Here is a 13899-nt window from a genome sequence, read left to right as displayed (position 1 = left end):
AAATAAATAATAATAAAAATAAAGACTATAGTGAAAGTATAGAAAGAATAGAAAATAAAATAAAATAATAGATACAAATAATAGAATAGATAAAATACACGAAAGGAGAAATAAAATGCAGGATCAAAAATCTTGAAGCAAAAGGAAAACATAATTGCACAGAAAATAATTATTTAAAAACAGAAAATCAAGAATAAATAATTTGTCAAATATCTAGAGTAAAGACAACAAAAAGCATCACAATACCTATATAAATACAGATAAACAAAATGATAAAATTAAATTTGATGGCATTAATAGACACGGATTGTATATTTAGTATAATCAAAAAAGATTTAGTGCCAGAAGATTGTAGACAGAAATTAGAATATGAAATAAGAGGAAGACAAATGGACGGTAGTAAAATGAGATTCGAAGAGAGACTTTTTGATGATTGTAAGATTAAATTTTGAGAAAGACGGTATAGTTTAACAGCTATCATGCTGAATTGATAGCAAAGCTACAATCCGATGTAACTCTTTAAACAATACGGTCTGAAGCATCTGCACATAAAGGTATCGCTTCTATCTGCTCCACCATGTGAAGAGAAAAAGCCCGCAATAATCATCTAAAATCCCACCTATTGTCCCCAAAAAAATCCTGCACCCTCGCAGATGTGTGGTGCCTGTTTGGGAATAGGGATACCACTGTAGTATCACCCATCCAGCAATCGTGTCAAAAAAAACATTTGTCCTGCACCAAGGTGCCATACAATGTGTGGCTTAGTGTGTAACACAACCCTCTTCAACCTCTTCTAGGTAGGAAATGCTGAGTAAGGAACCGTTGCAAGTGATGGATAAGTCCCCATATAATATTTGCCCAATAAGAATTGACCTCAAAGAGAGCTCTGAAACCTAAAAAAACACTAGAACTTCATATAAAAAGTGTCCACCATATCCTATAGTCTGCTAAAGCCTAGTCCACCCTAATCTGTTGGAAGGAAAATTTCCTTCCTAGTCCTCCAGTGTAGTTAGCGTGCCTGTTCCTTAGAATCCCATAGGAACTGTACAAAGATGCTCTCAAACATTTTTCAATATAGCTTTGGGAGGCTGCATAATTTGAAAAAGATAAAGCGGTAGAGATAATAGTACTGATCTCAATAGAATAGTTCGGCCCCCAAGTGATAATAATCAAGAAACTCAGCCTAATATCCTGCTCCTAATCTTCATGATGAGGACATCATATAAAAGACTCCACTTAGCCCCTTTAAACAATGGAATTCCCAAATAAGTAAACGGCTGTTGTTGCTGAGTAGACTTAGTCAAGAATACAAGTCTCCTGATCTGAATATATGATGCCCGTCTAGGTAGTATAAGATCGCTATTTTCTTATTCACCAACTAGCCAAAAACCTTCTCGCAATGCTCCAACCAGTCGAGGACCTTCCTAATAGACTATTTATGGCCATTGACGAATATGATCATGTCATCAGCAAAAGAAAGATGTGAGACCAGAGTGCTGCCTCCATGCCGATATCACATATTGGGATAGGCCTGAAACCTCTGAATGAGAAGGCGAGAGAAATTGTCTGTAGCAATAATGAACAAGGAAGATGAGATAGGATTACCCTGTCTGAGCCTATGTGAGCTGGAAAAAACCATAGAGATGTCCATTCATAATTACTGAAAACTAACACTTTAAAATGCATCGTCTGATCCTGTCAATCCTCAACCAATCAAATCCAAACGCCTCCAATACAGAATAAATTAATCCCTAGTCCATGCAATCGTATGTCTTAGCCATGTCAAGCTTCAGCATAGTACTCCCTCTTCGCATTTTATTATCTAGAGTATAGAGGAGCTCCTGAGTCAATAACATATTATCCCCTGTAAGGTGATCGGGGATAAAACCACTTTATTGAGGAAAGATAATATGGGGCAGTAGTGAACTAAGTCTAGTATTCAATAACTTAGTAATCAACTTATTGAACTCCATACAAAGGCTAATAGGTCCGAAATTTGTCCATCGACAAGCATTATTCTTTTTCGGGAGCAAAACAATGGAGATGACGGCGAAACCACGAGGCAGATGGCCACTTTCAAAAAAGTCAATGACCGTACTATAAACATCCTCCTGTATGATATCCAAACAATGCTAGAAGAATAGTTATGAGAATCTATCTGGGCCTACGACACTATTAGAGTCATTACTGAAGACCGCCTTCCACACCTTGTGAATCAAATGGAGACAATTGAGTGCTATATTATTTGCCTATGTCAGCAACCTAGGTATGATTTCTGGACGGATGGGATCTAGGGGTTGCAAAAGAGAAGATTATAGGTCCTGAAAAAAATGGTATAGCCGACCTCTAAATGTCAGTAGCAGAAGATAAGACTTCTCCTGCCAGAGTCCTGACAGTTCTGATACGAGATCTGGTCCGACGTCCCTGAGCTATCACATGAAATTATTAGGTGTTGTGGTCCCCTTCACACACCCAACATGAACCAGCCTTCTACTTCCAGAAGCCATCCTCAATAGATAAAGTCTGATTCAGATCAACTTGTGCTCGATGCAATATATCACGATGCTCTGGTGTAGGGTCACTCTCAAAATCAATCTCTATCTGGTCAACCCTCTCCTCGGTGTCGAATACCCGTCAATTCGACCAACATAAACCCTGTTTCAACTTAAAAAACTTCTCCCAAAGAACAGTCATCCCCGTAAGATGAGTAGTGATTGATCACCTATGAGAGATGATCACCTATGAGAGACGAATGTTAAGAAATCATAGTGCTTAGTCCAAACTTTAAGGAATCGAAAGGGCTTAGGTCCTAAATTATCATCAGATGTCCACTGTAGAAGCAAAGGAAAATGATCAGATGAAGTCCGATTTAGATGCCTCACAGTAAGTTGTTGACAAAAAGCTAAGCTGTAGAGTTAATCAAAACTCTGCCCAATCTTTTCATGACCCGACCATTTGTCCAAACATACTGACTCCCACAGAAACCAGCATCCTCCAACCCACAATCCAACATCATATTAGAGAAAGCAGTAAAACCCTGATTACGAGTGTTGTGACTAGTGTGCTCCCAATCATGTTCAATAACGTTGAGGTTTTCCCCAACTAGCTAAAGATCTTCCATGAGAGGAAAATGTGGTGAAATCCCGCCCACAAGTCCCTCCTAGTAGCAGCATCACATGAAGCATAGATAAGGGTTAGATAAATGGGACGCGCTAGTCTAAGATCCTCAACTCTAACATGAGGGAATTGGGGATGATCATGAAGAACAGTAAAAGTAGTCCCCACATTCTAAAAAAACCAAACCTTGTTCGACTCATTCTGAACTCCAGTTTCAAAGCGCAGATATTGTTGAATATATGCAAATCTATGCTAAAAATCAAAAGGCTCCAAAATAACCAAGAGATAAAGCTGAATCAGTCTCTTCAGGTGCTTACGACTAGCTATACTAGTTATACTTCTCACATTCCATATGTTGGCACTCATATGGACGAAGGATGTGAGAAAGTATCATGTGATTGACTCCTAGTGACTCTCTTGCTCAGATGTACGGTGTTAGTAGCTCACAGTTGTTTCTTTCTTGTAACTCGGACGAAACCGTCATCCTCTATTCGTTCTACCATACCAACCAAATCCTCAACAGAAGATCTAAGGGACATGCCTTGCTGGTGTATCTCAATCTATGATGTTCTCTTCATATAAGACTGCTTGGACTATAGGGATGGGCTAGGTGCCTCAATATTCTGCTGACAAAGAGGGAAAACAATAGTGGTAATAGGTGCCTGTGTCCGAACTGGAGGTGGAACTAAAATCTGGGTCACCTTAATACTGGCATACTCTGAGTTATCTGATATCAGTGGTTCTCGAACCATAAAATCTACAAAGGCATCTAAATATGAAATAGAGGTGGGCTTAACAACCTGGAGGGAAACCACAACAGTAGCAACCATAATAGAAGCAGATGGTAATGTATTACTGATTAGAGGAGCAATTGAACTAAGGGCTAGCTAATTTGCATGATCCGTGGGACGCATAAATAGAGCAAATGACTGAACCTGAGTAAACACTCCTGCGAGGGTTGGTATATCAACCATAGTAACTGGTGGTGCTGGTTGCAAAGTAAACTGAGGCTGGGTGCTTGAAGTGCTAGCAAATTATTGTCCTCTATGTTCCTACTGACTAAATCCATTGCTTAGGAGGTTATCAAGTACTTCCTTACCATTTCCCTTATCCTTAGCCTAATTCACAGGAGGCCAAATAATACGGTCCTGAACAGTAACTGCAACACGTGGTGGTGCTTGGCTTAGTCCAACAGAACAGTACTCATCGATATGTTCAAAGTGTTTACAATAAAAATAATAGTTTGGCATATTGTCATACATGACAATCTACAGTACCCACCACGCTTCCCCCTCTCAATTCAAATCCTATCAGGGAGCTTATACCCCAAGTCAACCTCTATAAATACCTCTGCTTCACTAGTTTGGCATAAATAAGATGTTGCCTCATCAATGCAAAGTGGGACTCCAATTACCTTGATTAATGCAAATAAATTGCTCTTGGCCTGAGAGTGAATGGGCAGGAGCGTAAAGAAAACTTAGACATGGACGATATGGGTCTCATGCTTTGGGCTAAAACTAGGTGTCCATTTAAAAACTCGTTTCAGACATTCATCAATATACCAAGTGGGTTAGAGAAATAATCATGAGTAGTCATCCTCATGCGCCAAATGGATCAAAATATGTTATGCATCAATAAAGCCTATCATAAAAATCACCATGAAAACCAAATTTATAAAAATCATCACCTACCTTAGCCACGGAAGGCCTGCAGTTAGAGAATTTGCTTACAAGTATGAACTTGTATGGCTCAAATAGGAGCTCCTCCTCCTCGGTAAATGAGATGGCAGGTTCCCCCATGTGCATGTACAGTTCCTTAAAAGCAAACTTCTGATCACTGGAATCCTGTGTGGCCTGAAGGATAGGTGCAAAGGATTTTCTTAGGCTCGGCTCAACTTGAGAAATAACAGGTTTGCTAAAAAGGGCAGTAGTGTAAGATTTCTTACCCTGGGCCTGTGATGTCTGACCAATCGGTGGTGACTTAGCTTGAGTAGCGAGCCTAGAAGCAGTAACTTTACCTCGGGGTGCAACACAAGGTGGTAAAATCTGGGTTTATGAGACTGTGTGCGGATTAAACTGATCAATCTAATGAGTAGAGGCCTGGGGATTGCGAGGATCAGCTATTGGTCAAGTTTTTTATTTTCTTGCATAGGCATGCTTTCCAATATTTAAATTCCAGTCAAATTAGATGCCATGTTAACCAACCCAGGGGTTTTTGGATGTGTTGAGATCAATGGAAGAGTCTTCATAAACTTATTCTTCCCAGAAACTGCTGAAATGGCAACCTCATTTAGCCCTAATGCAACATCACCAACTCAATCGGACTCAATGGATATCATCCTAGGGGTTTTCGAGGTTCCTAATCCAATAAGGATGGTCCCATGCCCGGAATCCCAGCATAAATGGCATAATTTACCTGAACAGATTGCACATGGTCAAAAGAGGAAGTTGACCTTGTAATTGGAGGAATTTATGCAGCAATTGGAACCTCACCCATTGTTGGTGATGCTTGACTTGAGTTTTCCATGGTCGAATTAGTGATTGGAGCCCAGTAGAGTCACCAATTGGAGTGGGAAAGCTGGTTTCCATTCGTGCAAGGAAGAGGCTAGATTTGACACTAACTACTAATCTTTAAATAAAAAATATAGGATTCATCTTCATTCAATACAAACAATAATTTAGCCTAGCTTGATTTTTATAATGTTACAAGAAAAATAATGAAAAGAAGTCATTCAAAATATGAATGAATGCAAGAAATCATGCTCTTCAATTATAATATCTAAATTTTCAAGTTTTTGATGTAATTGGCCTTTATTTCTTGAAAGGTTTGATCTTCTCTCTCAAAAGATGATGAATTCTCTTCCTCTTGATGAATTTTGTGATATGATGTGGTATGAGAGGTTGGAGAGAGATCTTTTGATATTTAGCTCTTGTTATATATTTATATGTGGTGAATTTAGGTCAAGAAACGTGTTCAATTTGAGTTTCAAAAGAATTTATATCATGAAAAAAGTTGGTCCTTTTCAGTCAAAATTTCACCCATGCCCATGTATATAGGGTTGGCAAGGGAACGCCCCACTCCGTTTTACGTATCCGATTAATTATTATTATTATTATTGTTGTTGCTATTGTTGTTGTTGTTCAACTTTTGATAATTCATTTTATTGCCCTCATTCATTAAAGCGAGACATTAATATAGTTATTAAAAGTTTTAATTAATTTATTTGTTTTTAAAAGTTAAATTATTCAAATATATTTGGTAAACTAAGATTTTCATTATTTATCATATTCCTCAGATAATCTTAATTGCCATCTCTATTAGAATTAATGATATTATGTGGAGATTTTTTTTCATTTAAAGTATTAAATTCTTAAAAATAAAAAAAAATAGGGTGGGGGTAGGACCCCTGTTACCCGTACTGGCCTCGTACTTGCCTCAGAGCAAAATTTGTCACCTTGTACCTGGTCCGATTATTAGATTAAGCAGGGTAATCCCCGTTTCGTTCGAGATGGGTTTGCAGGTATCGAATTTGACGAATATTTTTGTCATCCCTACATGTATGGGCAAGCAAAATTGTTCTTAGGAGGTGAAAAACAGCCCTTGCACGAGCAAGGGCAATAATTTTTATAGTTCCCAAACTTTGGAAGTCATCATTTTTCACCGTTTTTCATTTCGTTCTTGCAATTGCACTTCAATTCATTGAGTTTTATCTAATAAACAATAAATACACAAGATTAAGCTATAATTCATCAAAAGTAATATCAAATATTCTTATTTAACAGCCTAGATAAGCGTATAAACATTGGCCGATGGCGAAACTAAAATTGCTAGTTGTAACTATTTGCATCAACTTCATATTTGTACTTCATTTTTTGTTTCCCTTTTACAGTTTCGTGTTTACAAATGTAACTGATAGAATAATTTATATGATAACTGAAATTCGATCAAGGGTTTAGACATCTCCTCAAGACTAGTTTACATTTCAGGTTTGATAATCCAGTGAATCATCCAGAACGAATTGTTTCAAGATTAACAAATATATCTATAGTGTTCTGAAAGATGAGACCGAAGGGTAAATTTTAGCAGTGTTATTTACTGTGAATAGTAAGAACAGGGAAGAAAAAATACCTTGCTTACAAAGGTAAAAGGGAACAAATATAGTACCCATACCGGGAAGAGTTTATTCTACAAGGTTTTACTTATAATCAGAAACTTGTTCTGAGCTACTGAATGTTAATGTAAAAAATATTCAAAATTTTGTATCAAGAAGACTATCAAAAATAAGTTTTAGATCTTTTTATTCAATCAAATGAATCTCAGCAATTGAAAGAGGCTTCACAGGTTGAAATTTCGTTTATTACTTGAAAATTGAAATTGAAGAAGTCCATTCATTTCAATGACTCCAGTCTAGTAGTCAACTTCTTTAGGTGCAACAAGTTCTCGAATGTAATTCTCAACGATTTCCAAAAGTCGTCAGATGTTTTGGGCAAAACCACGAGATATTCGAGCTTGTTAATATAAGAAAAAGCATAGCTTGGATAGTCATCATCTTGACCAAAAAATGATGAAGAATCTCGTGCTACAATTTATCTTCATCTGTTAGTTTTTTGTTGGTTTATATATTGCCACGCTTAAAATTTAAAACATTCACATTGTTTATAACCCATTTGTAGGAGGTAGATCAGACATATTTTGGTGATGTTGAATGTTGCTCTGCCAAGGGTCGTTAATACAACACCGTTCGGGTATGTTAAAAATCATATAAAAGTTGTGAACGATCAATAGAAGATTAATCACTCTTAGATAGTAAGCGATGATTTATATTTCATTCAGTTAAATTGATAACGAAATTCTTGACCAAGGTGTACTCATAAGTCGAAAATGAGCTTTCAACTTATATTGACTTAATAGTGAAATAAAAGATATGATCGATAATTGAGATTGACATATATATATCTTAATTGATTGGATCATATTAACTAAATGTTTATAATTTCAAGGTAAACAAATAAATTTGATTTTGTCAGACCATATGACATTTTTTTCACATGTATTGCCCTGACACATTATAGATATCAATCTGGGACGAATAATGTGAATTAATGATAAATTAAAATGGAGTATTTTAATTTATCAATTTTGATCAGATCAAAATAATAATTCATATCATTAGGTATCGTAATTGGGAACCTAAAAGATCACACACAGAAGGAAAACTAAAAGAATGAGATTTATCAATTAATTAATTGACAAGTGTTGAATAATTAATTAATTGGGTTACTTGTTAATATGCCAGAATTAATTAATTGAATTAATTACTTTATGGACCAAATTTAGTTAAGAGACGAGGAAAGTCCACTTGAACTTATATTAATAGGTTACTAGGATTTGAAAAATCATAAGAGAATATAATTATTCTTGCTAGCACATGAAAAGAAAATCCTAGTTCTCTCAATCTTATTCCCTAGATGAATTTTCATTGGAGGTTGAAAAATTGGACAACCTTGGATTACAAATCATGGTTGTTGGAGCTCAAGAAAAGCAAAAAAGTTTGCAGAATTCAATAAAGATATAATTTCTATCACAATTTTCATCTAAATACAAAGCAGATCTTTTGGTGGAAATTGAAATTTTGTTTAAATTCCGTTGTACATGATTAAGTAAATTTTCAATAGTTGCTATGTTGTTTTTCTGTTATCATTTAAAGGAGGAAAACTGAAACAGAATTCAAATTATTTGATGATTAAGGAATTGGAGAACGGGTGAAAATTTTCAATTCAAGCAGTTTGAATGCTGTTTCAATTCTCTTTCTTCCACGGTTTTTTCTGGAATAATTTAAGGTAGTATTCTTTGTTTTGTTTGGGTCAAAGTGCCTACTGCTTTTAAATTTTCAAAATCTACCAACCAGAAGCGGCCGAAAACTCCAATTTTCACCAAAAAAGAAAAACGTGTCTTTCACGGTCATTAATTCAGTCCAACTACAGAATGCACATAAGATCAATTAGAGGGTCTTTTTTGTTTTTAATTTCATATCAATTCTCAAAATTTACAGGTCAAATTGAATCAATTTATGCCTTGTAACTCAATCTTCCTGCTATATATTTAGAAGTAATATTGGAGCAGCAACCAATATAATCAAAGTAAAACAATTGAAAAAGATTGAGGGAGAAAAATTAAATCTAGAAACCATGTCGGGAAGTTGTGTTTTTACCATTGTAAATGCAGTCAAGTTCAAGGAAGAAGTTCCCACAACGAGTAGCAAGAACTTGATAGCCACCACTCTATTAATTGCCTCCTCTCTCGTGTTCTTCCAGCGTCATGGGAAAATAAGGGCGTCTTTACATTTGTTGGCTGGTACAATATTCAAGTATCGGGATCAAGATGCTGCAACGACGACAGAAAAGCTCGAGGAAGAAGGCGGCCTGCAACTCGATTGCGTCGTATGCCTGAGCCGAGTGTCTCGGGGTGATAAATACAAGATCCTTCCGACATGCAAGCATGGATTTCATGTAAATTGTATTGATGCTTGGCTGCAAAGGCATTCTACTTGTCCGCTTTGTAGATGTCCAGTTCCTCGTACTCCCATCCAGTACTGTTCCATTAGTACTCAGGATCCAAATTTCGATGCTTTGATTTCTTATCTTCTTCGTTTGTTGGATCATGTTCGGACATGGCTGATGGACCCTCTCGATGCTTTAAGCGAGGACCGTCTTCGTTCTCCTTGAAGATAAACACGATGAAGACCCAATTTTCCGGGGAAAAAAATACAACATTGATAGAAAGAAAAAGAAAACAGTAGCATTCATTCATTTTTTTTTTTCGTTGCCTTCATTAATCCTCCCAAATGAAACAAATTTCCACTCTATAGGATACCTTTCTTCCAAAAAAGGATACATATGAAATTTTTTCCACTGTATCTCCCACACAATTTCTTTTCTAATACATTTCACCAGTCGCTTCGAATACAATTGTGATATATGTTTCTAAAAGAATGCGGTAAAAAGTAAATCTCAGCAACCGCTGTGCCAGAAGTTATACAATTAATTGATCTCCTGTTCTATTCTATATTACGAACACCTAAATCATTTCAGCTTAGATTTTGAAGAGCTGAGCATAGGCTTTGCAACGGGGCGAGCAGCATCACTTCTCACTGCCTTCTTCAAATCATATTCGACTGATAAGAGAGAATAAACCAGGGCTACTAACATAGTTGGGTGAATTCCAGCAAGAAACTGCTGAAAGTCATTGAATATATAATTGAAACTAGACGATAGGAAGACAACAGCAAATAACAGCATATAAATTTTTCAATGAAGACGAGTTTCTGCAGCTATATTGTGTACAGAAACGTTTGCAGTAATTGAGATGACAGCAAATAAGAAATTATTGCTCCTGATAACGAAGACTGACATTAGTATGAACACGATAATTTAAGAATGTGATATTTTCTAAACAAGATACGATAAAGGTACCAAAATACATGGAAAAAGAAAGTTATGGAACGTGTATTCAACGATTGTTGTTGGACAACTATGGTCTATATAATTAAAACAGAAACACGACATCCAGCTTAAATGTTTTAGATAAATTCTTTATCCATGGAAGTAGAGAAGTATACTAATAGTTGGAAAACAACTATGGTCTATGTAATTAAAATACACATACATGATACAACAGCGAAGCAATGTATTGGCCATACGAGTACAAGGTAAATAGCTGGTGTAAATTGAAATAAGCACTGTTAAGGAGATAGATATTGCTATAACTAATGATAAGGATCAGCAACTCCCTCCAAACTCCTAGCTCAAAAAGACTTCATCTTCTACAGCATTCCTGTTTTATCATCCATAACAAACATGTAAATCCCTTTATACTTGTGTAAATCATCTCATACAATTGTAACCAATTTATTCTATAAATACAAGGCAATATATGCTGGTTTGTTTGTGAGACCAAAATTAGTATTTATATTCGTTTGGTATCAGAGCCTTCTCAAGCTCATGTTTATATGTGCAACTATGGCTACTACTATTGGTTCTACGCATTCTTTCGCTGCTTTTCACCTACCTGTGCAGGTTATTTCCATTAAACTTGATAGGAAAATTACCTTGATTGGAGTGCAAAGTGTGAGAAAGAGTGCAGGGAGTCCGGCGCCATGGCGCCCAAATTGTGAAAATTTGGACCAGTGAGGCAGGCGCCATGGCGCCCATGGTTCTGATCCATCTTGGCGCCATGGCGCCCGACTCAGCTATTTATATAGCTGGTTTCTCCCCTTCATTTTTACATCCGATTTTTGGAGAGAAAAGTGAGAGAGCTTGGATTGAATTTAACAAGTAAGAGGTTGTTCTTCTTGGGTATAAATTCAAAGCTATTTTCTTTTCTTGGGGATTAACTTGAGACTTGTTCAAGTAATCCAATCCATTGTTCTTCATTTATATATTGAAAATCATTTCTTCCCCATTTTTCTTGTTCTTCAAGTGGTTTGGAAATTTTCACTTTGCCAACTTAGTTCGATCTTTGGGCTATCTTTAGGAGGTCATTTTCTCAACAATTTGGTATCAGAGCTACATCCTAAATCAAGGTGGTTAAGCTTCGATTTTGTGGTGAGTTGCTTGAACTTTGTTGTGCACAAGGTGTTTGTGAAAATTCCCAAGTGAACTTTTGTGGTTTATTTTCGGTAAACAAGTGAATAAATCATGTCTACTAGAGGAATGGTGAAGATTGGGAAGTATGAGATAGAAAAATTCAATGGGAAGAATGATTTTTCATATTGGAGAATGCAAATAAAAAATTTGTTGATTTTTCAAAAGTTGCACAAGGCATTGGCGGGAAAGGAGAAGAAGCACGTTGATATGTCGGACGAGGATTGGGAAGAGCTAGATCTTGAGGCACGAGCGTCTATCATTCTTTGCCTTGAAAGAGATGTTGTTTTCTTGGTTGATAGTGAGGTAACGGCGACGGAGGTGTGGACAAAGTTGGAGGCGAACTTCATGACGAAGACTCTAACAAATCGAATCTATTTGAAGTCCAAATTGTATACTTGCAAGATGGATGAAGGTACACCAATCCGGGAGTACGTCAACAAGTTTGATAGGATCATATCGGACTTGAAGGACATTGATGTGGATGTAGATGATGAGGATCAAGCACTTCTACTACTTCTTCCATTGTCAAAGTCTTACGAGAACCTAGTACAAACATTGATGCTTGTGGGTGATAAATTTGTGATGGAGGACACTAGAACGTCACTTCTAGCGGATGATCTTCGAAAGATTGCAACTAGTGGCATGTCTACCATTGGTAACAAGGAGCAAGCTCAAGGATTGTTTGTAAGGGGTAGAAGCAATGTGCGACCAAAGGGTAAGGGAGAAAAATCTAGATCGAGTTCTAGACCTCTTGCGGAAAGGTCTTGTTTCAAATGTGGCGAGCTTGGGCATTTCAAGGCGAATTGTCCAAACAAAAGGGTTGGAAGAAGAACAATAAGAACAACAACAATGGGAAGGTGCAAGTCAAACAAGAGGTAAGATATGCCTCGAAAGGAGGGGAAAGCGATGAGTGCTACACCATCTCTTGTAATGAAAAAACCTCCGGTAAATGGATTCTTGACTCTGGATGCTCTTACCGTATATGTCCAAATAGGAAGTGGTTTACTACCTATAGAAGCACTGATGGTGGAACCGTGTTGATGGGTAATAACCATTCTTGTAAAACGGTGGGGCTCAATTCTATTAGAATCAAGATGCATGATGGAGTGGTTAGAACATTGATGGATGTTAGACATGTTCCTGATTTGCGAAAGAACCTTACCTCTGTTGGTGCCTTAGACTCCGGTGGTTGCAAGATTGTAACATGGAATGGAGTAAAGAAGGTTGTTTGTGGTTCTTTGATTGTGATGAAGGGTATTCGTGAAGGCAATCTCTATGCTCTTCAGGGTACTACAGTTACTGAAGATGTAGCAGTTGGAACAAGTGGAAGTGGTGGAGACCCATGTGAGTGCACTCGGCTATGGCATAGGAGGCTTGGGCATATGTCTGAAAAGGGGCTAGATTTGCTAGTCAAGAAAGGTTTGCTAAAGAACTTGAAGAAGCCTTGCATGGACTTTTGCGAGCATTGCGTGTACGGTAAAGCACACCGAGTTCAGTTCCAACCAAGCAAACATAGAAGCAGAGGCATTCTTGACTATGTGCACACGGATGTATGGGGCCCGGCTTCAGTCACTTCCAAAGGCGATTCCAGGTATTTTGTTACATTTGTTGATGATTATTCTAGATATGCTTGGATTTATTTTTTGAAGCATAAGAATGAGGTATTCGACACCTTCAAGAAGTGGAAAGCAATGGTTGAAAACAGAACAGGAAAGAAATTGAAGACACTGAGATCTGATAACGGTACTGAGTATACAGATGGTGCTTTCAAGGAGTTCTGTGGTAAGGAAGGCATTGTGAGACACTGGACAGTAAGAAATACACCGCAACAGAATGGGGTCGCGGAAAGACTGAATCGTACATTTCGAGAGAAATCGATGTGTATGCGATCCTATGCTGGTTTGGGCAGAGTCGGTTGCAAATGCTTGCTACATAGTGAAATGGTCTCCACATTCAAGGTTAGATGGAGATGTACCTTATAGGATACTGACAAGAGAACATGCAGATTATGAGAAACTCAGAACATTCGGATACACAGCCTACTATCATGTCAATAAGGGAAAACTTGATGCGAGGGCCAAGAAGGCTATATTCTTGGGGGTATGCGGCAGGTGTTAAAGGCTATCGCCTTTGGTGT

The 13899-nt window shown here is 37.3% G+C and overlaps 1 protein-coding gene across 1 annotated transcript; it reads left to right on the top strand.

The window, feature by feature from the left end:
* Nucleotides 1–9305: 9305 nt before the first annotated feature.
* On the top strand, nucleotides 9306–9842 carry LOC111398270 (E3 ubiquitin-protein ligase EL5-like). The gene has a single exon (XM_023025195.1). The coding sequence runs from the start codon at nucleotides 9306–9308 to the stop codon at nucleotides 9840–9842; it is 537 nt and encodes a 178-aa protein (XP_022880963.1).
* Nucleotides 9843–13899: the final 4057 nt, after the last annotated feature.

The sequence above is a fragment of the Olea europaea genome, chromosome 8, assembly GCF_002742605.1.
Source record: "Olea europaea var. sylvestris chromosome 8, O_europaea_v1, whole genome shotgun sequence".
In the NCBI taxonomy this organism is placed as follows: Eukaryota; Viridiplantae; Streptophyta; class Magnoliopsida; order Lamiales; family Oleaceae; genus Olea; species Olea europaea.
The sequence above is the reverse complement of the archived record's forward strand: the minus strand, read 5'-3'. Positions and strand labels throughout refer to the sequence as shown.